This window comes from Triplophysa dalaica, chromosome 5 (genome assembly GCF_015846415.1).
Source record: "Triplophysa dalaica isolate WHDGS20190420 chromosome 5, ASM1584641v1, whole genome shotgun sequence".
NCBI classification, from domain to species: Eukaryota; Metazoa; Chordata; class Actinopteri; order Cypriniformes; family Nemacheilidae; genus Triplophysa; species Triplophysa dalaica.
This window is the reverse complement of record NC_079546.1, coordinates 3,387,853-3,413,041: the sequence shown is the minus strand read 5'-3', so window position 1 is coordinate 3,413,041 and position 25,189 is coordinate 3,387,853. Positions and strand designations below refer to the sequence as shown.

The 25,189-nt window shown below is 39.7% G+C and overlaps 1 protein-coding gene across 1 annotated transcript in view; it reads right to left on the bottom strand.

Moving 5' to 3' along the window:
- Positions 1–25,189, bottom strand: part of cog5 (component of oligomeric golgi complex 5) — a 45,253-nt gene that overhangs the window by 7,072 nt on the left and 12,992 nt on the right. Inside the window, exons 7-14 of the mRNA XM_056747949.1 lie at positions 18,003–18,133; positions 8,606–8,765; positions 8,416–8,528; positions 8,226–8,303; positions 4,822–4,903; positions 2,873–3,059; positions 1,771–1,932; positions 941–1,040 (exon numbers count right to left, since the gene is read on the bottom strand). Coding sequence (XP_056603927.1) covers positions 941–1,040; positions 1,771–1,932; positions 2,873–3,059; positions 4,822–4,903; positions 8,226–8,303; positions 8,416–8,528; positions 8,606–8,765; positions 18,003–18,133 — 1,013 coding nt within the window. The remainder of the gene's footprint in view (positions 1–940; positions 1,041–1,770; positions 1,933–2,872; positions 3,060–4,821; positions 4,904–8,225; positions 8,304–8,415; positions 8,529–8,605; positions 8,766–18,002; positions 18,134–25,189) is intronic.

Genomic DNA, 25,189 nt, shown 5'->3' with positions numbered 1-25,189 from the left:
CGTCATAAGAGATACATTGTGTGGAGAACTTCTGAGATGTAAGCTTTTTCACAGAATGAGGTCATCGTCTAATGAGGACATCACAGAATGAGATCAGTGTCTTGTTAACACAGTAAAACCGATATAAGAGCTCAATAGAGTTCGCCTTAGTTTACACTGTCTGTTAAGCCGAGCTTAAATCAAAACAAACACTGCCTTTCTCAAGATGATCGCGAGGACCTCATGAAGTCTGTGATAGCTTAACAGATGCATTACGCAACGTGTTACCGTGATATCATCATGCCCTGAAGCAAGGCCAGAGATGTCAACGTATGACCCTGAATTGAGTTAACAGGATTCTGAATGGTTGGCACACACTCATCTGTACGGCAGGAAGCCTCGTAACTCATCTGCTCGCTGACATAAGACAGGTAGAGTCAGACACTGGACTAATTCAATCACAACCTCACCGGCCAGCCGTCATCCATCAAACCCCAGCTCAGAGTCAAGTCGGACAGCGCTGGGTGAAACTTAACATACAAACAAATCAAAGATGAAAATTCAGCTCATCTCAATGTGAAACGTTCGCTATTGATGAAGCAACGTTTTGATGTCAATTTCTCCAAAGTGTTAGCCATCCACTCCTCCGCTGAGCGCCTACCGACCGAGTCTGCGTTCTGATGTGACCTGCTCTTTATCCTCCTCTTTTCTTGATTGGTAGAGCTGCTATTTTTAGTCCAAATCAACCAGAAACTCTAACTAGGTAGATGTGGTTCCTCCTTCCACTTGTTCAGGTCATGGTTCTCAGCAGGTGCTCGGATCCTCTGAGGCTCCAGCATGTCTTCTGCTCTCGTAATGAGCTCGGTCGCTGGCCGTGTGTCACCTCCGCGCCAGGACTGAGGGGCATGAGAGCAGACAGCCTCCCCCTTACACCGCCTCATTATCGCTGTGCGTGTCTTACCAATTGCTCCGACTTGACGCAGAAAAGCTGCACGGTCTTGGCTGCGTTCTTGGCCACAGCCACCGTCAGGCCCGGGTCCACTGATGCGACATTCAGCTCGCTAATGGGTGACATAAACACAGACAAATCAACTACTGACAGATCATTAAATCAGTGAGGCGCTTTAGATGGTCTTTAAATATAACAATTATCATTTAGTTTGCGACTTTCGAAAACGGGTACATATTTCCAAATTGCACATGGTGGCATTTTGAGATCCCAATATCTCTGGGACTGTACCATGTAGGGCCTTATCAATGGAGATAGTACAAGACAAGTGTATTCGTAATCAGAATCTAAAAGGATATTAAGACATCATTAAAACCTATTGAGTTACAGGCAAGCAAACTTTGGAAAAAGAGCACAAAAAGTGGCATTTTCTCGTTTTTGAACCATCACCATTGGCGTGTAATGCAACAAGGATTGCTGAAGTCAACATATTCTACTAATAGGTCTAACAATTTGTGAGTTTAAATAAAATAATGACACTCTTGTCTTTGTTCAGTAATTTGTTTACCCCCTATAATTTGGTTTTAAATTTTAGGTGAACATTGTCATTTTGACCCCCTCTACAAAACAGTGGATTACCCTGTTAACAGTCATTCACATAATTTCATATTTTAGATTTCTTTATTATTTAATTTACCTTTTCTCCTGGAAAGATAAAAGTCAAAACAAAATTGTAATATTCAACTCAAAATCTGGTGTAGTTGACACTTAATGATCCCTAAGACTGGGTAAGAAGCTCACTAGGTATTGTAACAGCTATTATGAATCTAAGAGAAGTGTACCTGGCTATGGTCTTTATGATGCTGTCCAGCTCATCATTGGAGGGTGGGTTTCGCCCCCCCTGAGGGAATACGAGGTTGATGGGGTCAAAGAGGCGAGAGAGGGACTTGGACAGGTAAGCGGCTTCATACGGCTGTAGGGAGCTCTTCAGATCCTTCTCTGGACTGGATGAAAGCAAGACCAAAAATTATACTCCGGTTCTTCTATTAGAACCCTGACAGAACAGTAACACCCGTCATATTGTTTGAACAATCAAGCGAGTCATACCCATTATGTCACTTGTTCATGTCATCTTATAAGTACAGTTTTGTCAGACGTGTCTGTGTCTAATAATTCACTGACCTAAATGGGTAGTTTTAATCAGAAGCACACCCGTAGAGATCACTACTAATGGAGACTAAATTGAAAATGCATGTGAGAAAACAGCGGTACACCGTAGCCTACATAGCGCGCTCATCTCTGCAGGACATCAAGCGCAAGTGTTTGACTTCAATTAAAACAATCGTTCATATCTTTGACCACTTTCAAAGTCTGCACTGAGAAATGTGATGTTCACGTTGTGATTTCTGCTTGTTAATATCTGTCCCCATTCACATGAACCATAATGCGACGTAATTTATATTGTTTAGGTCTCAGGGCGATATCAGTCTTTCTCCGCTTTGTTTCTCATTCCTGAAGGCTGAGTTTAAGAGTGAGAAGGTCATTTGTTTTATTGGAGCCTCTGGTCATGTTCTCCACTAAAGGGTCTGGACGTCTGCCTGGCTTTTGGTCTTTATGGTGTGGTGTGGACTGACAGCTGCAGCCACCGGCACTGGCCACAATTATTACAGTATTAATGGGTTAATGTTACAAAGACCTTCTCTGCAAGTACAGTTTACTCTCTACATCACGGCCACACGGACAAGCTTTTAAGATGAATAATGGCATTTGTACGATTACAACAGATTTGACCATTTTTGAGAAATTAGGTACCTCTGTATGATTGTATACTTTATTTTAAATAAAGAATTTTATTCCTAAGCCAAAATTGCCATTAATACAGTCATACTGTAAAACAACATAATGGTCTCTTAAATAGGATTGATATTCTTTGTCTATGCTCACTCGTAGTCTGGTTTCTTGCAAGTAAAAAGATCTTCAGTGTCATGTTCGATGTCCAGACCCGCAGAGCTGCTCTCTAGCGCCCCCTGTACACTGCTGCTGTACTGCTGCAGACGCTTCCACAGCTCATTGTAAAGCCTCAGGAGTTTGGGATACTCGCCCTCCAGAGCCTGTTTGAGAAAGGTCGATGCTGAGAAAACAAAAACGAAGAAACAGTGCTTCAGAGATACATTTGTGGACATATTGTAACATATGTAGCATGTTAAATAATGACTGCCTGACACCAAATATATGTCTGTCTGTCTATCTATGTGTATTTCTGTCCCTCTCTGTCTGTATATCTATGTATAATTCTGGCTATTTCTATATATGTCTCCCTCTCTATCTGTCTGTATATCTATCCGTCAGTCTGTGTCTATTGTTTTTATCTGTCTCCCTCTCTGTCTGTCTAAATATCTGTCTGTATACTTGCTCTATTTTCCAGTCAACCACAAGGCATCACCTGTCGCGGTGTGAGATGTGTTTTATCATCATCTTATTGCCAGGCTTATTTCAATAAAAGCCCACTATACTGTATGTAAGCAGTGAGCCATGCTTTTGTAGTCATGACAATAGAAACCCAACAACCAATCCCGTCTTTGTGCCTCGTTGAGCTTAAAACACACAAATCCCTTCATCTCCCATCACTCTGACAAAATCATCACTAAACACAGGGAACACGAGTGACAAAACCAGAGTCAAATGAGTGAGATAAATGAAAATTAATCTTCATTAATATGATAATAACTGAACTTTACAGGTGATTGAATGCTCATTGCAAAATATTATGCAGATTGTTTCATACGCAGACTGATTTGATGAATGTATAATCGAGTAGTTCGATTAAAGTCACTTTCAGCCTTTGTTTTGCCATCATCTAAAGCGAAGATGTACAGAAATCATCGCGAATTTATTCATTTAATAAAAACAGCTGTGTTCAAACACAACAGAACATCTTACCTCTGAGAGGGAGGCGAGAGCCATACAAGATGAACGAAACAGGAGACGAAAAAGTGAGAATCACCAATATAACATAAAAACAGAGGTGTATAAATAAAACCTTTGAAGGTCAAAGGTCTGATAACAAATGCATAAATGAAAACTCCAGCCTTCTGACTGTTTTATTTCTGTAATTTTATTCCTATGTGTCCCGTGGGTCCAGGAACTCAAACAGAGACCCTAAAGAGGCTCCTTGAAAACAAAACAGTTCAGGAAGGAGTTATGGAAGAGGCCCTCAGAAGTCACACATAGTGTAGGACAAAGAGCGAGAGATAAATCATTCATATACGCATCTTTCTTTGAAGCCAGTGATGTCTCTAGACATTGTCCAAAAGAATCGAACGAAATCTAAGATGTTCCCTGGCGAACTTTGGGAGCCGTAAAGGTTGGCATCTAAAGTGCATCAGAGCTTTGTGGAGGAGGTCCTTCAATTGATGTGCATAAATAAAAGCCCTGGGGTCAGACGTGGATTGAGAGTTTTTAAATCAGGACTGATAAAGACTCAGAAGAAGAGTAATGCACAAGCATTCGGCTAATGAAAGTGATGCAGAATGTCCTATTTGCTTTCTATCGATCAGGACGAGTGAAGCAAACGGCATTATTAGCTCGTGATAACACAGACAGATCAATAGATAGTCTTGCCTTCAGGCCTGAGATCTAAAGAACAGCATCTCTCATGTAAAGACGGGAGCCGGTCACCATCATGATTGGAGATGTTGAAATGATGCGGGAAAGGGTTAAAGATCGCTCTCAAATGCAGAGCCAGATCAGCGTTACGTGGGTAATAGAGTTTGAATGGGATGTAAGAGCAGAGGAGAGAGGCGCAGGAGGGGGGGTTGTGTAACTCGCAGAATGAGCTTTTGAGATGCGTGACGGGGCATCGTCTCGAAGAAAAACCCCAGACTGAGACTCACCGGCTGTGGCTTTCTGCAGCTCTTCGGAGAGCGTCTGAGTGACTGAACTCCAGAAGGTGTGCAAGATGTCCGGATGGCCATCCTGAGGAGACCAAACATTACACACATCAATGACAGTTTTTGAGCGAAGAAGAATGGCATTAACAAAACAGACAAATGAAGCTTGTTTTTCGGAAAAAAAAAACTAGGGCTGTCTAACGGTTAATCATGATTAATCGTATCCAGAATAAAAGTTTGTGTTTACATAATATATGTCTGCGTACTGTGCATATACATTTTGTATTTATAAAAACAAACTCACAAATGGATATATTTGAAAAATATATTAAATAAAAATGAATAAAAATTTGAATGTAATTTAAATTATTGGTGAATATAAAGAAGTTCTTTGTTTTTATAAATAAAAAATGATATGCACTGTACACGTATGCTTAAAACAAACTTTTATTCTGGATGCAATTGATCGTGATTAATCGCATGACAGCCCTAAAAACATATAATAGTCTTGAATACAACACAATTTAATTATACAAACGCTATCTCTGAGATAACAATGATGTCAAGGCAAACAAAGCCAACAAAATACACAAATGAGGTTGAACTAACTGAAGAGCTCAAAAGTGACACAAATTTTGAAAATTTACGCTTTTGCCTTTTATTCAAATATATTAATAAAGACATTAAAATTGTGTGTGCGTGTTGTGTTGTAAGTTTTTAAGGAGGTTTGGCAAAAAAACAAACATGTGATCAAAACTTAGTCAAAGTAAGCTATTGATAAAAATGCTTAATTTATGAATTAATTACTCTTTTATTTTGCTATGAAGTTTTGAATATTAAAATAAAATTCCTTTCCTCTAATATGCTGTAGTTTACCCTTAAAGTGAAATATTTTTTCATTTTGTACCATAATTCATATTTTGATGGTTTAATCGAACCCAAAGGGTCATTCAAAGCAAATAATGTACCTACATGCAGACAGACACAGATTTTAAAAGCCTCCTCTGATGCCACTGAGTGAGGAGACAATAAGTGTCATTCTGTAAACTAAGTGTAATCCTGTCTCTCTCTATCCTGTACTGTCAGACAGATGAATAAGCACTTGTGTTGTGAAAGGACCCGGCACACACAGCGCCCAACGCGTGTGTCACAAATCACCTGCTCTAAATGTCCCTGCACACTCACCGTACATCAGCCTAAAGATGTTTACAGCCATAAAATCACTCTCTCTCATGAGTCACACCATTCCCAACACTGCATACTACAACCAAGAAAAAGAAGTGTGCATCTAGAGTGAGAAATATTAATAATATACAGTCCAAAAGTCTGAGACCAAATGGAGTCCAATCTTTTAATGTCCTACAGTTCCTCCATTTTGGGTGGAAAATGAATTATGATGTGTGCGTATATCATGATTTCTAATATATACACACATGAATTTCCTGGGAATTGCTTTTTCTCCTATGAATTTTTATTTCACACCTTTGACACCTGAAGTAGACCAAGGGGGCCGTGTGTGTAGACTCGCTCGTGCCAAAAGGCACAAGGTTTGTTTGTTTGCTATCCGAAAGCAGGTGGAGATCGAGCGGGAAGGTCTGTTTTACTCGTGTAACTGTTAAATGTGGTGGTTTCACTTTTCGACGGGTGCGTTTGGGGGTGTCTTTTTGCCACAAATAAAGGTGTAAGGTTGTGGGAGTTTGGTAACAGCTTTGGAAGAGGAGGCAGTGAAAACAAAAAAAAAGCAAAACACGCCTCTCACCCACCTTCTCCAGGGGAAGCCGACAGCAGCTTTGTTAAGCTTTAACACTGACTCCTGCACAATGTTCCGGTCCTTGTTGTCCTACACCCGGAACACTCAGAGGCACTATGGGTATGTTGGGTTGTTTTTAAGACTTGAAGAGAAATGCGTACTCTGCGACACATATCTATATGCCTGAATGACATCAAGACGACCTGCCAATCATTCAGGGTGGACGGAATATAAAACTGCCCCTCACTTCACCAAGAGCATGTACGAGCTTTCATCTCAAAATTGAAGTCCACACAATACTAATGTATTTCATCAGCACAGATTTTATTCTCCGTGTCGTCCTCAAACATTTATTCTTACGTTATCCATCACGACTCTTGCGCTAGTCTAGCGACCCATCTCGCAATACCACCCTCATCCTCAAATCTAACTTTTCCCTTTTCCTGCGCGGAAAAGGAGTTGCCATGGAAACGCCCGCCACCCGTTCAGACCTCAATCTTCCGACCGAAAATCTTGATTTTCCAAGAGGTGATTAGAGGTCGCTCGGCTCATCTCCTCCGAAACTGTTTACAGAGTAAAAATGAGATGAATGCCAGCAGAGGGAGAAAATGATGCTTTCTGCACGCTGCACACTATGTACTCATTTAAAAATAGCACGTGAAACCGTGTGCATTATTTACCGCTAAACGTTTCAAAAAGTAGTACGTCGTCAGATGAGCCTATTTTTTGCATGGTGAAATCTACAAGCGGGGTTCGGTTACCCTCCTGAAAATAAATACAGCATTCTGATCGATGTTAATAATTTAATAATGATCATTCATGTGTAGTTAAGCAACATGAGAGGTCATGTTAGATCAATGCATGGACTGTTTTTTCATAAATGCATTATAAAATTATAAATAGGTTCAGGAGGTTTGAATTTATATGCAGTATATTGTGCCAGAATCCCATGTATATGCACTCATGTACAATCCTTCTGTAAACACTGGTCTGACTTTTTTACAGTCTTGCCCTTCATTTAGCCAAACATAGCACTTAAACTACCGGCTGCAATTCGCCTTTCAAGGAACAAAGAGCGACAGATACCGGAGATTCCGAAAGAGAAACGCATCCCACGTGTCTTTGCAAATAATGTCCCTGTCACCAGCTCAACACACACTCCTGCATGATCATAAGCTCACCCGGAGCAGATAAAGTGTTTCATCACTGTCTGGCTATAATGCTTGACACTGGATATATACTCTGTGTGTGCGTGCGTGAGCGTGACAACCTTGTCACAGAGGGGCAGCCACCTGCAGACACCAATTAGAATGTCATTTACTGCTAATGTAATGGCCAGCCGGGACAAGGACAGACATAACGAAACATATCAAGGACAAACTCTTTACATGTGGGAAGACCACCTGTGACAAATGTACAAGGTGCTGCAAATATGTAACAGATGCAAAATACCTGAAGAGATTCATTGTAGTGAAACTGAACAGGTTAAATTGGAGAAATATCTTTAATTTACATTCTCCAATGTTCGCTAACTTTGAATTGCGAAGAACATGACCTAAATAAAAAATCAGGACGGCTTCACACCAATTTTAGAATAAGACCTCAAATGAACTGAAACTATTTCATGCATAATTTTCCTCTAATCGTTCGGTCTCACCTTGATGATGTCATCAATAAAACACACGTGGGTCACCGGGTCCCTCTTTTTAGTGAGAACCTTTTGCAGGTGTTGCACCTGTATGAAAACAAACATGAAGCATTTAGCAAATACATTCGACTTTTATAAGCTGCATATTATTAGATGAATTAAATAAAACAAAAGAAATTGTAAATGTCAAATGACATGCCTGTCCACAAGCGGCAAATATCTGGTCCATGAGCTTCTCTAAATTTGTCCACAGAGCAGCACGAAACACTGCTGTGTTTCCCGGAGTGGGCATGACGGCTCGACCAGGGGCACCTTAGATGCACAAATAAAACACACTGTAACATACATGCACAAATGTAACAGCACAGCACATCGAGTACAGCACAGACCTCTGGTGTTGGTGGGTTGAGTGAGAATTTTAATGTCCAGGGCATTAATAACGTTTTCTTGCACAGATGCCCTGTATCCATCCACCACACTTCTGATGGTCTCTCTCAGACTGCCGAGGTTATAAAACACCTGTAGGGCCGTCCCCACCTGAGATGGATTCTGGTGGATGAAGCAATAACAAAATTACCACCACAAGCAAGACACTGCTATCAAGCGGACTGGCCATTTTATAATAGACTACATTTCAGCCAATAAAAAGTATGAAATAGATATTTTCTATTGATATTAGAGATATTTTTCTATTTATATTGAAATGGGCGGGGCATATCCATATTTTGTTCTTGACCTACAAACGTGCGATGTTAAAAAAGAAAGAAAGAAAGAATATTTTCATTTACTTATTTTCTTTACAGACCTCATCACTCTGAAAAGCATGGTGAGCTATGATTGGCCAGTTAACCACTTAGTGATTGGTGGAATATTGCAAGCGTGTGACGGAAATGTAACGCCTCTTACCATATTTGGATCATCAGGTTCTAAAGCAATTGTACTGACAGCTACGCCCACCTTACTTGCGCATACATTTTGGCGGTCTTAGTCAAATCATACCACAAACTGACATAGATTTGTGGGGTTGTGGTTACACGAGGCATTTCAGGCAGGTCTGCATGAGCATTCGCTTTTAGATAGAATGCATCTTTCGTTCCGACACTTTAATTTTGCAATTTTACATGTCTATTACATGCATGGGCAATTTATAACACACCAAAGACACAGAAAAACACGTATTCGCGCCATGTGACCCCATTAATAATGCCTGACCTGTTTGACTCTTCACAATGAAATCTCTTATTCTGTGAGAATTACACCTGAGACCGCTCGCTTTCGCCTGAGGAGCGCCCACAACAGCCAGAGCCGCCCGCCATTGACGTCAACGGCACAGCGTACGTTACAGAAGTAGGTCAGATTCACATTCTTAAATTCGACTGTCTCTGCTCAGCTATGACTACGGGACATCTGCCTTTAAAAAAAGAAAAGAGCCATCCAGTGCTGCATGCAAAGCAGCTTCCACCAGACAGCCCTGCATTTAATTTAATCTCCCGGGATGAAAGTGCAAAGCATTACAACCGTTTCCTAAACTTCGCTGGATCAAAGATGATCAAACTCAGCGGACCTTCCCAAACGCTGCAGGTGAATGGATATGCAAGCAAAGAGAATATGTGAGACGTAAAGTGATAATCCAGCCAAATCTTTCTTTTATCTTGTGTGCTTGACTAATGGAGCAGAGATTGAGTGTAATAGGAAGGAATGGGCGGCTAAGAGCCATTGGTTGTGGGTAAAGTACTCGCTGGCAATCAGTTGTAATCACAGAAATGATGGCCACACACTTCTTCCTTCTTTCTTTCTCTCTCTCTCTCTCTCTCTCTCACTCTCACATTTTCACTCTCGCTCTCTCTTTCTCTCTCTCAAACACACTTCATGTGTGGTGACCTACTCAGAGCTATCTTCCAGTTTCCTTGTGCTTCAACAACCAAAGTCATGGAAGAGATTGAAAGAGAAATGTTATTATTTTTTTAAACATCACAGTAACACTTTGTATGCAGTGCTGTGACATGGTAAGACTCATGGGAGTCTATGAGCAATCCCGACTGACCTCATTACAGATGTGGGGTTGATCTGATTTCTCATACACGGGCGACTGGTACAGTTTTGTAGCTATTTAAGACGTGAATTGGTAAAGAAAGAAACTTCCTCAAGCCGGCAATTTGCATTTGTTTCCGTTCTATATAACACATAAAAGTGCGCTTCCCCACAAAGTTTTTCACGACCTTGAAAAATAATTAAAACAATATCTATTGAAATGTTTATAAAAACTCTGTTTTATGGTTTTAACCTAATCATCTGGATAATATTTTCTAAATTATTCTGTCTAATTTTGTCCGTTCTCTTTTTTGGCCAATGAGCCACACAAAATACGAACGAAGGTGGTCAACTTTTAGATAAACGTTTAAATGGGTGCAGAAATATTTACAATATTATAGGTGTATGTTATTAACACAATATCAATAATCACGATTATTAATATCACGGTTATTGCCGGTATCGGTTTATAGTGACACCTAAAATCTAAATGGAATGTTTGAAATGAATTTGGTAGGCCAAAACTAAATTGCAAATATGATATAATGCCGATATATATGTTCCTTTAATATATAACAAATATTTTATTTAATAAAATGTTCAATGTTCAAACTCGTACAATAGTGTTAAAAAGCATCTCAGGGGGCAAAATAAGTGCTAAAACATTAAATATTTTCGATTTATTATAAGTCCCAACATAACTCCCATAGTTCAATTTGAGATATTTAGTCATTTTGATGAGGATATTATTCTAAAATGTGGGAAAAATATATAAACCATACATAAACAAATGTATTCAGTTATAGACATTCATTCATGCATTTGTTGCTAAATATTTAAAGAGAATATATCACCTTATATAGCACAATCGCCAAGTCGTAGTTCCGTAAAACATTCGCACACTAAGCATTTATCCTAAACTAAATACGTTGCCCGACAATGTCACTTATGCAACACTGGAGTGTAGCTGTCAAGGAACAGATGTGAATCACACATGGCACAGGAAAACAAAAGAGTGAGACAGAGCTAATTGCTTGCGGCAGGTTCACTCGCGCCTCATGGGCTAGCCCTCATTTATGCTATTGCGGGGACATGCACAGTCACCGTGGAGATGAATTCGATCAGCTCAGCACAATCCCATGACCCAAGATGGCCAGCCGCCAACCCACGTGAATGAGGCGTTTCCACAGTACTCGTGAGAGCTACGCCTTTGTTCCCAGAATTAGCACTTAGCTGGAACAGGTGGCCAACGATCGCTTTCCTTCCTGGCAAAGGTGGGGGAGAATAAACATATTTGGACAGAAGCTTTCAGGCTTAAACTTTGGACCAATTTTTGTTCATCACGATGAAGGTGAAACGCATCTAAAAATACGACCGGCTACACGTTTATTAGATTGACTCGCCAGTTGCGGGCTATTGTAGCAAAGCGAAGGAAATTTAACACAAGGTCTTTGGATATTCTGCCGGCGAGATGTGAAATTTATTCTGCCCGATGGATCGTATGAACTTGTGGAAAGTGTAAGGCGCTTTCTCGACATGCTTCTTGGGAGAATTGCGTTTCACGGAGTAATAAATATGATTATATCAAATAACCCCTGAAGTTTAGAACAGTCAAGGTCACGAAAGATGCTCGATGGGTGGAAGCACGCTTCACAGCGGGCCAAAATATCCTTTAAGATTTGCTAAAGGCACGTGGCACGCCTGCTGAACACTTATGGCAAATCCTACACATCATATGTACACCGTTTGAAGTTTGAGAGGAGCCAATGTTATTTTTGTCATCTTAAGAGATAGAGGCGTGTTTCTCCAGGGGAACGTAGGAGACAAAAGCAGCATCTTAATGCCGTCTTCATTTGCATCGTGGTGGCAGTAATAACATTCCCATCCTTTATTATGAGAAGCGATGGTTTTCAACCATGGGTTCAAATACGCTATCACAATTCTACCCATCTCATTGTTGGGGCTCTGATGTTAGATCACACCGATGGCGTCTATGTTTTTTCGAATTCTCTCCTGCTTCAGCTTTACCTGAAACATCAAAAAGGAAAGAAATTTGTCACCTCAAATTGAAAACATGGAGTTTGCCCGTCATGCAGAGAGCTCCAGATAAACAGCGGCGTCATTTCCAGCCAATTGCTTTTCCTCATAAAACACCTGGTCACCACGCCTGTGCCATTAAATTCAAATGTTTGTTTGGTCACCATATCGGAAATTCAGGATATCTGCCAAACCAAACAATAGATTGATGAAGAAACCAGGGGTCTCCGTCGACACTGAACATTTATCAAGATTTTTAAAGATGAAGCAAATTTAAAATACAGGCACAATAGTGGACATTGCAATGACATTTTTGCCCCGTCCAAAAGAAGAAAAGAACCCGGATTTTTCTTATGAGAAAAAGAGTCAGAAATCTCACAAATCTCTCTGTTAAGAGCTCTCCTGAAACTCCTATTGAAACTGAGCTCAGATTTGTCAAGCAATCCAAAGTCAATATATTGACAATCTCAATAAGAACTCAAACGTTACACATCAAATTGACTCAAATCCAGATTATTTGACCTGTACAATCTACATTTATTTTACACATCCCTTCACGTGTTTCAACAATAACACTCTTATTTAAGCAATTAAGGAAAAACGTCCAAGACTGACTTGATACTTAAATGAAACACAATAGTAAACTCCATCAAGTCTCCTGAGCTATTAAGGAGAAACAGATGAGCAATAACATCTTCCAGCATCTTTACTGCACAACAGGAATGACACAGGCCATGAGTTTATAAATTTCATGTTGGTCCAGTCATGGTTTCTCGACAAAAACAAGCTCAGTGAGAACACGGAGTGAGTTTACTCACACGTACTGTATCGAACAGTGAAGTGTCGAGGCCGTGCGAGAGCATTGCTAAAGAACTGAGAGCCTGAAAGTGAGACTAAAGTGAGACTGTGAGCGTGAGGAAAAAGTGAAAAGATGATGGATCACGTAGACCTTCATTTTGACGCCGTGTTTCCACAGCAACCCAAAAACAAACACGAGGAAGCCCGATTAAAGCCTTTTAAGACGCGCTTGGTAAATGTCAACGCAATGGCAGACAAAGATGAACTCAATCTGGGAGAAAAGTGATGATTACGGAGGGGATGAAAGGTGAGAGGTGAGGCGTACGTGCCCGGCATGTCTAATGAGACGAGCTCTCCGGTGCAGAAGAAGTCTGATTTGCTTAAGCATTAATTGATAATAGCTGAAATAGATTAAGTGAAATTCGAGGAGTTAAAGACTGGAGATCTTAAATGTCAGGTTGTGTGCCAAATAACAAAATATCTTTTGTTGATCATGTTGGAATAAATACAGTGTTTATTGTGCGATAGAAAAAAATAGAAAGAATGAAGGAACGAATAAACGAACAAAACAAGAGAGGTAAAAATGAACAGACATATTGGCACATACACGCACACACTCAACTTCCATAACACTGTGCTTTTAACCTCTATTTGACTTTCTGGTTATCTTTGAAGAATAGACATCAGTGAGCAGGGATGTAAAAAAGCATATGGTCGTCAGGGTAACAGTAATAAGTGGAGTACGTGCCTGTGAGTAACGTGTCACTGAAGGGTACAAGGTGAGAGTCGATGTATGAGAGTGATAATCACACACATGAGAGTCGCTAACACCTCTCAGGTTCGTAACAATGTTTTTAAAAAGCTGAAAAACGTTAAGACGACATCATACAGACTTTCAGTTTAAATCAAACCTATTAAATATATTTAATGAAATTAAATTTGGGAAGGCTTGGATCAGAACTGTCCGACCAACTGTACACAAGCAATCCGGCACATATTCTGTTATCACGGAGGTATACTGTGAGAGAGAGAGAGACGTAACGTCTAAAGAGAGCGAGAAGGTGAAGACACCGAGGACACAAAGCAGAAAAAAGCCCTGAACTCTTGAGAGACTTTCCCTTTCATGTAAAGGTTACTCAAACACGTTCACAAAACGGATGATCCGTGAATATCAGGGGACGACGGGGTAACCTTAAAGTGACCGGCACTGCTGGACACACAAAACAATAGGTGAAGATCTAAATATGATGCGTGTCAGCACTTTACTTTCTCTTGTTTGCCGCAAAATCTAAAATATAAAGCTGTCATCAGACAAACGAACAAAACGTTCATTTTGATGAACGTGAACAATCGAACAACATTGAACCCTATTGACTTCCATTGTATGAACACAAAACCACAGAGACGTTTCTGAAAATATAATAAACACATGTTAACTTCTACAGGTGGGATTTGAAACATTGACTATTAACAAAGTACAAAAATAAAAATAGTTTGAGCACAAGTCCATTCACACACACACACACGCGTGAGCTGATAGATCGCCATGTTCTCGGGATCAAGAACCATCTGCCAGATAACAATGCAGAGCTTCCTGCTGTTTCCAGCGCAATATTACACAGATCAGATCATTGAGAAACACACACACACACACACACACGTGCACACACACACTTAACCCTGTTAGCTACAGGAGACTGAGATGATACAGGGCTCCGAATGACTTACACCATTTCCTCTCATCTCATAAGGCCTGTGTACACAAACTGCTCACATGAGCACAATTTACACAACACTTGTGATTTACAAACGGTTAAATCTCTTCCGAGTCCTAGACGCAGAAACACCGCAGTGATAAACTATTTAAACTGTGTTCATAAGCAGAGGTTACGTTTAGATTTGGGATCCAGTAAATCCTTTATTTAAACAAAAATATGTCAGAAAGCCTATTTTAAGACCTTCCGTAGTGATTCATTGGGTTTATGAGAACAGTTACAGTCATGCTTGTTTTAACACGGAAGAAAAGTGCAAAAACAGTGAAACACGCCAGAAATGCTGTTTTTACATCTACATATTAGCTACAGTGCGACTTGTGCTTTAAGATCACACGATTTCAAGAAAAAAAGATCAATATTAGCATTTTTTTATTCTAATGGCTTAGCCTGACAAGTCTTAAAATGAGAAAAAAACACCACTAACGTGTGTCCAATATTCCAAGTTTATAGAAATCATACAGAGCATACATAAAAATTATTATTCTCTCGTCCTGAAGATTTTCATTACGGTAACCTGAACTAAAAACAACATCAGTCTGATCAACACATACGTTTAATATGACTTGAATGATGTGTTTACAAATGGCATAATTCAATTCTATAAAGGGACACTCAAAAATGACAAATGTGTCATCATTGATTCACCCTCATGTCGTGTCAAACCAGTAAGTTTCTTAATTCTCCAGAACTCAAAAGATATCTTGAAGTACGTTGATGATCAAACAACACTGAACCCCACTGACTTCCATTATATGAACACAAAACCACTGAGACATTTCTCACAATATCTTCTTTTGTGTTCCCTAGCAGTCATATACGACACAGGGGTGAATAAATGATGTCATCATTTTTATTTTCGGATGAACTCTTAGCTCGCAGGACAGCTACAGAACCAGTTTCACTAAATTTGATGTTTTAGTATTAAATGCAATGACATTCACACATTCTTAAAGACATGTTGGATAGAGGGACGCTCACATTACTGTCCACTGCCCAAAACGCATGTGAAACAGGACACTGGTCCCACAAGGACTCGTCTTTTCTAGGTCAGAAAGGCAACAGTCCTTCATTATTATGTGCGTACACAATCAGCACACTTTTATGTCTAATTTACACAATCCAAAACAGACACATTTGTGTGTTCGATATCTTCTTGTCTGTCTAAAACATCTCAATGACCTTGAACCAACCATCTGCTGACCTCATCCCCTCCTTCATGAGACACGAAAGCTAGAAGGAGCTGATATAAATGCAAGAGGTAGCAGAGAATACAACAACTGTTAAATAAAACAAGACAAATTAAACATTTAGCAGATATTCCCTCTCCTGAAACAGATGTGATGATGAGCTACAGTTTTGTTTAGCTTACCTGTCTGTGTGCAATTCTGACCTTCAAACAAACTTTTCATTTCAAGAGCCCTTCACACAATACAAAACATCACACACAATAATCAAGACTTAAGAATTGTTCATATTGTGATCATCAATACTATTGACTTTCAAATGCACACTTGACAAATCTAAGCTCAGTTAAGACATGATTGAGATCTCTTCTGAATCTAATGACAGACATTTTTTACAGTCTTTTTAGGAGAAATATCTGAGACACAGATGAGAATTTCTCCAAATACAACTTGCACATATCTGCAATGCACATTGTCTATTTTAGGCGCATTACTGTGCACGTGATTTTGCTTGTTTATACAAACAAAGGATGTCAGAAAGATAATTTTTGGTATTGAAGGACACATCACAGATGCTGCGATAAAGCTTAACTCCAAATCCAAAGTATTCCTTCAGGATATTACAGGATAAAGATATTCCACCATTTGTTGTATCTGAGAAAACTCGATTCTCATTGAAATGAATCCATTTCTCCTCAGAATAAAAGAGCGAAATGAAGAGAGACATCCATCCACATAAGCTCAGGAACAGTGGCTTATGTAACCCACACGATTCTAAATATACTGATGCAGGACCGGCCGTGGAGGAGTGGAGTGAACTGCGTGATAAGACTGAGAACAACAAACACATGGGCAGAGGTCAGAGGGGCTTCTGCATCGCTCGCTTTTATAATGACATGCTAATAAGACAAGAAAGTGTTGCAGGGGGACGGTAGACGGGGAATTATGTTAGACACGCACAGAGAAATGAGATTGCAATTGTCGCGTTCGACTGCAGAACGCAACACAGAACACAGTGCTAAACTCGCTGTCATGATGCTGAAGGGATGTGGGTGGTTGCTAGGCTGTTTGGAGTTTGAAGGATTTATTTTGATGCTATGTGCTTGTTCTGGGTGGTCTTACTGGTCAAAGCGGTCCAATCTTTAGAGATCTGCAACATCATCTCCTCAACGAGGATCTAGACTCTACAGCCAATAACCTTGAGACGTGATGTGACAGACAGGAGAGGCCGACCATCACCCTATCAACAAATCCTGCTTCTAAACAAACACGAGCGCCAGACGGAGTGAAGTTTATTTTAACAAGCTAGCACGGAAAGCCACGAAAAGCAAACGGAACCTTGACCAAACAGTGACAGCTCTTCCCTGACCACTCCAGAGCAGCGATGACCTCCAGCTAGGAACGCTCGTGCTTTCAAAGACACCCGAGTGCCCATGAGAAAAGCCCGCTACGAAGCCATCAATTATTAACCTCGTCTGTACTTCAACTGAGCGGACGTCTTCCGCTGGAGACCCGACATCGATTCGCTCTAAAAAGTGTGCTGAAAAATTAAACTGTCAATCAAACAAATTTGCAGTAGGCAAAACATAATAGCGCAATGACACCTTATATGATCGGAGATATCGTTTTAGGTTTGCCATTGTGAACGGTCATTTATGTCAATATGGAAGATGTTTTCAGGCCGCCTTCACGTGACAGATGAATATGTGAGATGTGAGTGGACAGTTCAGTGTAGAGAGAGGGGAGAAAAGGCCAGAGCATCCCATCTGCTGTGTGTGAAAGTGTGCGTGTTACATGTGTGTGTTGCTGAGAACAAAATGAAGAACAGTCACAGAGAAAGAGAGATGGAGAGAGATAGAAAGAAGGAATACCCAAGTTGGCATTGCTTTCGTCCAGTGAAGACTAATGGTCAGCTATACTTCAATATGCTAACTAAAAATTTTTTATCTGGAAGTTGGTACCTGAATTTCCATGCCCTGTTCCAGTAAGCGTTTGGCTTGGTTCTCCACCTCCAAGCGGGCTCGACTGATGAACAGCAAGTCATTCTCTATCACATCAATTCCTGACAGATCCACACCCTGCGATAGGTAATCTGCAAGAGATGAAACAAAATACACTTTTTACAAACTTAGTTTTTAAGCCAAAGATTCAAAGCGCATTGAAACGTAATTCTTTTCTACTAGAAAAATAACATCTAACAACACAACCCAGAGGACACAAATAAAACGCGGTCTGAACGTTAACCTGGGGTGCGTTTCCCAAAAGCATCGTAACCATGTTCGCAAGTCCCGTCATTCCAGCATAGTTCAACGATTCGAGTGTTTCCCGAAACAATCGTTCCAACATTCAAAAGTGGTTTGACCTACACGTCTAGAGCTGTGGTTAGAAGCAAAGTTCCTTTTTATTATGACATGCGAAATTACACGCATCATGCCTTTGAGCAAACTAAACAAGCAACATGCAGTGCATTCAATATCCATTATTCAAAATATATAAAAATGTAATTAGACATATTTTAAATACAAGCGCTGTTTCTTTAAAATTGTGCATGTGCATGGCACTACGTGCTCTGGGGAATCCCTGGGCGGAGTGACGTAGGAGGCAACTTAAGAATGAATGAAATATCGTGAAATAAAACAATAGATAACAAAATAGGATAACAAAAGTCGCCGTTAAATGCAATTTAAATGCTCCACCACCTGTATGGCATCATCAACTATATTGCTGAACCAACTTGGTTCGATATTCAACAGAGTTACTATGGTTACTATTAACTAGATCGTTAATTTCCCCAATGATACATCGTACTATGGTGGTTAACCAGCGATGTCGTTGTTCTGGAAACGCCCCCCGGTCCATTTATCTTTTTAATGTTTTTTTTGTGCGACTTTGCTGCGTTAAGAAGATCTTAATTGTTTTGTTTATATATTTAGTTTTAATTAAATGACATGAAACAGAAGGTTCAATTAAACTTCTAATGTATTCAATTCTTTAACATTCGTCCATAAAAACAGTTTTTTTTTATTGTCCAATACATCAAGGTAATTTAATAACCGTGAACCCTGTATTGTATATTCTATCAAACCGTGAGTGTTACACCCCTGCCGTCTAGGCAACAAACTAGCTGCTTTAGAAAAGTTTCGCACATGCCAGTAGTTTTAAGAGTGAAGAAGTAAATGATAGGGAGAGAAAGTCTGTAAACACAGGGTGCCATATTGAACAGGCCTCAGAACAGACCGCACATGAGTCAGATACAGTGGCACTGGGCAGAACAATGTCACTGCATAGATCCACTCATTAGCGCCTTCTGTATCAGCTGACTCCATTCGCTGACTGCTGACAAAGATATCAACAACACGCCTCATTAGAAGGGGGTCAGATATCTCGCTGAGAAAATGACTCCATAATGTAGCATCATCCAGATGCTCAGACGCGACCTTGAGTTTGCGGTCTGAAGAACAGGTGGCCTTTACGCAGAAGAGGCGGGTTGGAGGGATCTCATCTGGCTCCTGTTGGTACAGGTAGGACCAGAGCCAGAATTAAACCCAGCATCCCTGCCAGATTTCACCTCATTTTCAACCTCACATTTTCTTCTTTGCCCTGCTAACACACGTATGATTATACTGTCTTAGTAGATGACAACGATGCTGTATTATTCACAACAGACTGTCTTTTAAGAAATGGAAAAAAAAAAACTTTTTATATGATATACGTTATATGAGGTTTCAGAAGGACAGCAGGGATATTTCAAAGCACGTTAAAACTGGTACTACTCAGGGCACATTTAAATGACACAATGTATCAAAAAACAGAAATGTTTCTTTTTGTTATGCATACAGATGACAACATTTACAAAACAACAAAAAGTGCTGTGTTATGTCCAAATTGATATATTCTAGTTTGCACTGATGACAAGTTTTCAAAAACATAAGCTGTTAAAAATTTCTTTATTGACAATCTTCTATGCCAAATTGCTGTATCTAAATCTGAAAATTCTTAACTTATTTCAAATTTAAAGTGACAGAAAAAAGGTAATAGTTAGTAAAAACGACTTGTTGAGATTACCTAAAAATGAAGGTAGGAAAAAGTTTGCGTTTTCCGGCCCTCAAGACACTTTTTCTTTATAGACGGTGTCAAGGAAACACCCCCTAAAGCAACACAATTCATGAATCACAATTACATTTCTTGTCTGGCCTTGTTCCAATATTTACTTGCTAAATTCACAAATGCTGGCATTTAATTCATCTTACAACTCATATTCACAGCTCATCTGGACTCATGATACATTTTGCACAGTTTATGCAATATGTTTATCATTTTAAAACACTATCACTAGATAGTATACAACAAAGAATGCAGTAAGCACAACGATAGTGTTTTATTTCAGTCACAGCTATGGATCTTCTTTCCGAACCCAGGGGTCACCGAGGTCAAAGTGGATGGACACAGATGCTCTTTCGGTAACTGTATTTGCAACAGAATAAAAAAAAGGTCTTATTTGTAGATGCACTAGAGGACAGTTTGCCGAGCATCAATCACAGTTATTACCTGCATTTATCTGGAATGAGCACAGCATTCACTCCAGAGGGAGAAGGTGCGGTGTGCAATACAGACTAAAACCATTCTAACTGTGACCTTGGAAATGCAATTTTCCCATTACGTTTTGAAAAAAGAGAAGAATGAAAAGAGACAAATTTAGCGCAAATTCAATATTGGGATTGTCTGAAGAGAAGCGGAGAGAATTGAAACCGTAATTCCCGCAAAGCGAGGCACTCAATTCGTTTGAGATTAAAACAAAACCAAGAAAAGGTAATTGCTGTTTGCATAGACAGAAACGTAGCTGAATTACCCAGAAAATGTCTAATATGAGGTTTGACAATTCAAAAATTAACTCGACAGCAGCATCCTTCCTCTTAACCAATCGATAAAAATAAATGTTTTTGGTTCAAGCTAAATCAAGTGGAAAATCTCACTAAGACCATCAAATGTTGACTGATGGTTTCTATTTAGAAGAAGACTGTACCACTCGGGACGTGAACTGCGGGAGGAGGAAAACCTATAAAATGGCCAATAATATCAGACCAGCTCACAGATCTACCAGCTCAGCACATGACAAGACGATGGTCATAAGAAGAGCCTCCAGATATTTTTGGTATGACGCCGATGTCACATGCCTTCAAACGGCACATCCTTCAGCTTCAAAGCAAGCTTAGATCATTTCTCTATCGAACGGCTTCTTATTCTCTCACCAGACGTCTCCTTTGACCTGCACGAGTATGTGACGGGTGAGCGATACACTAACAATTCAGCTTATCAGACAAGATGGTGAATACAAATCTAGAGGCTTTTTATAAGAATCATTTCTGGTTGCTTACACACTAAAATCACATCCAGAGGTCAGACATTATTCTCACACGTTTTGACTGAAGGATTTTCCTCTTTCAAAGGGTTTTCAAGCTGCAGAAATGTGATGCGAGGAATAAAATATAAATGCTATTCTAACCATAAAGTGTGAAACATTTTGCTTAATAACTTTACAACATATCTTCAAGCTTTAATTTCATTCATTGATATTTTTTGAATATTTTATTGCCATGTATTTTAATAATCCCCTAAAGTCACATTATTGCAAGAGCATATTCATAGAATATATATATTATTTTGTGGGTGTTCTCTGAAGATGTATTAAAATGTTTACTTAAAGTCCCAGTGAAATAAAAAATGACAATTCTTATTTTTCGATGAAATATTGCAGCGTTTATAAAAAAGTTTATCAATGTGGGTCATTTTCTTTTTAAAATTCATGTACCCTAATAATCTTCAATTAAAATCTGAAAATGCACTTCTGCCCTTAAATGACTATTCATCAGAAATTATGTAAATTAGACGGCTTGACCGGGGCATCCGCTGACTCCTCCCCTTAAACTGACAGCTTCATTTCAAAATCAATGCAACAGCTGTTTTTACACATCCAATCAATTCGCAGTGACAAAGGCAAGCCACGCCCATTCATTTGTCTCCTTTTCATTTGGAAATGTGTCAGAATACGGAAGGAAAAACGATTGCAACTTTCGGTTCATTGGGACTTTAAGAAAGATGTTAAAATTGTGGAAGATGTAGTCCCAAAACTCTTCATATCAATGTCAATGGAAAAGCTGGCCTACAAGTAAATAAACATTTTAGGGCCGCACAATGTTGAATAACAATGTGATAACTACCGCTTTTATTTTGTAAAATCAAAGATTACATTTAAATATATTAAAACTGTAAATTACATACTAACAGGTTTCATATTCTTTCTTGGTTTGCTCATTTTAACCAATTATGTAAAGAGATGATGAACAACACTTGTTTCATTTGCATGAGACGAGTCTCCGGTAGCAGCTGATAAAAGTGTTCTGTCCTTGAATGCAAACAGATTGTGAGGAGGAGGAAGACTTGAGCTTTCTGAAGGTCAAACCCTCTCATTACGGACGGCTTTTTCCCATGCCTCCCCTCCCCCCCCGTCCAACAAAACACATACCATCACAGCCCTCTGGACCACAACGGGAAGTGGATAAACCTTAGGCGGCTTTGCTGGAATCAGTCGGAATCCCAGCGGGACGGTTCGGGGCGAAGTTGGACCAACAAAGTTCAACGTCAGGGTGTCCTCGCTAATATGCTGCTGCGAAAACTCAATATGTGGGATCCCAGCTCGCATCAACAGAGTGACCGCACGTCACGGTTTGACGTGTTAGCCCGACGGAGGCTGAGGGGATGTGACACTGTTTATAGAACTAAACCTTCTGGAATCTGCTCAATACGGCCCGCTCTTATTTCCCACAAAGACGATCCTAGAAGAACCCAGGATAGCGCTGCGCATTATCAATCTGAAAGGCAATGTAAACAGAAAGGGCTCATTGTACACTATTTCTAGTTTAACCAATGGTTATTAGAGAGCAACAAAAACAAAACTCTGCATCTGTTTGCACCATATTCAAAGCGTGTAAATGTCAAATGCAAATATGTTTGATGTGATAAACCACTTCAAAGTCAATACAGACATGATCTTCTGAAGTGAGCTGGTTATCAGGTCCCACTTCTTCAAGTCGTAAACAGATGTGCAGTTATAACACAAAGGCAACACACGGAACAGCTGGAGGTCTTATGGGACCGTCAAGTGCCAGAGGCGACTCTAACCATTGGCTCAGTCATCTGCACTTGGTCTGTCTCTCATCCACATGCAAGAGAGCCCTGTGGGACACTGGGAACGTGACCAAGAACAGCTTCCACGGTGTCCGTGGTCTCTGAACCGAGTCTAAAAAACATAACACTACATGCCGGCCGGAATTTCCTGTTTGGCTTTGCTTTCACATACACTTTTTCAAAGTCTTCAATCCTCTGCTGAAACACACAGGGTTAACGACATGTACCAATAAGAGAGTAACAGTTTCTCTACATGTACCGGCAGAAATTGGAGACCTGCCTGGGGATACCGAATCTCTCTCTCTGATAAAGCCGCATGGCCTGTCCTACCTGCCACATGGCTCTCGGTGAGACGCAACAGTGCCAGAGAGAGGAAAGAGATGAAAACAAAGACAGAAAAAGAGATGACCCACAGTCCCCTATGATCGGACATCTTCATACTGGCTCTACAGTCTATTACCAAAAGTACTGCAGAAAAAATACAGCATGCACACACATGGGGGTCCAGTGTTGTTTGGTTATCAAAATTCATCAAAATACTGCAGAGAAAAGAAAGTCAGATTTGAACAGACTTGAGGGTGAACTCTGTCTTTTTCCATGGCACAATAACTATTACGAAGTATCTTTCATAGGGAGCTGCCCAAGTCCAATAATTGTGGAAATAGAAAGGCAACAAAATAATGCAAAGACAATAAAATCCAGTCGCATGAGCAGCGACAAACCACAAAGCCAGATCCTGAAACCATGACGCCTTAAACTCAGTTCAAAGCTCAGAGGATACTCTGAAAACCACAGGCGCAGATTTTCCACAATGACTCCCTTACGTTTCTCACTTCCCGTCTCACCTTCCGGTCCTAAGACCTGTGGTTGCTAAGCGCGTGATAATTCGCAAAGGGATGCTGGAGTTCTGCTTCCACTCAATGAGCAACAATCACAGCAACATTATCAAGCAAACGGCACACAAACACGCTCGATACAACAGTTGATACAGCGGGAGAGCCATAATGGCATAATCAGAACGGTTGTTACAGACAGACACTTGAGATGTCTCAATCAAGAGAAGCAGAGAGTTAGAACGGAGTTAAAATTTAAAAAAAATCCACTTAAGACAATGCACTTAAGCATCTACAAAATTTTTTGAAAAATAAAAATAATCGCTCTCTCTCTGTATGTATATATATATATATATATATATATATATGTGTGTGTTTATGTAAATATGTGTACATGAACACACACACATATAAACACACATGCATGCACACACACATATAAACACACATGCATGCACACACACACATATATATATACACATCTCTGTTCAACAACAAACATTACATTTCTGCATCGTTCTTACAGTTTTGCATTGTTGCACAGCAGCTTTAAGAAAATGCATTTTTGCAGAATAGATATAAGATAAAAACACCACTTTAATAATATAGATTTTTTAAATGTATTATTCGCATAGTAAGAAGACACATGGTAGTATTGCAAATGATCTTATATCACAGATAAATTAATTTGGTGAAAAACGTGGTAGTTCAATGTTTATTATTCCATATTTAGCCGTGTCTTTCTGTACAGCATCAGTGTACAAAACACCCACACATGTACAGCAGAAACGACTGAACCTACATCATGCTTCATACAAGATCTGTCATGTTTGCATTATGAAGATTATGATAGAGTCTTTGTTTTGCCATGCAAACTCAACCACCGGATCTTTAATTGAATATTCCACTATTCCTATTTTAAGAGGTGTAACTCGCGTGAATTCACACTATGCGATTTGTACAGAAATGCACCACTCCTAAAGCTGCCTCTAAAATGTACACAAAAAAATCGTACAAATTCATACAAACGACCCACCTTGCAAAATAGTTACGAATTGTGAGATTGTGTTGTCTAAACTGTTGCTCTATCGACATAAAAAATAATATATATACTGTATAATATATACACA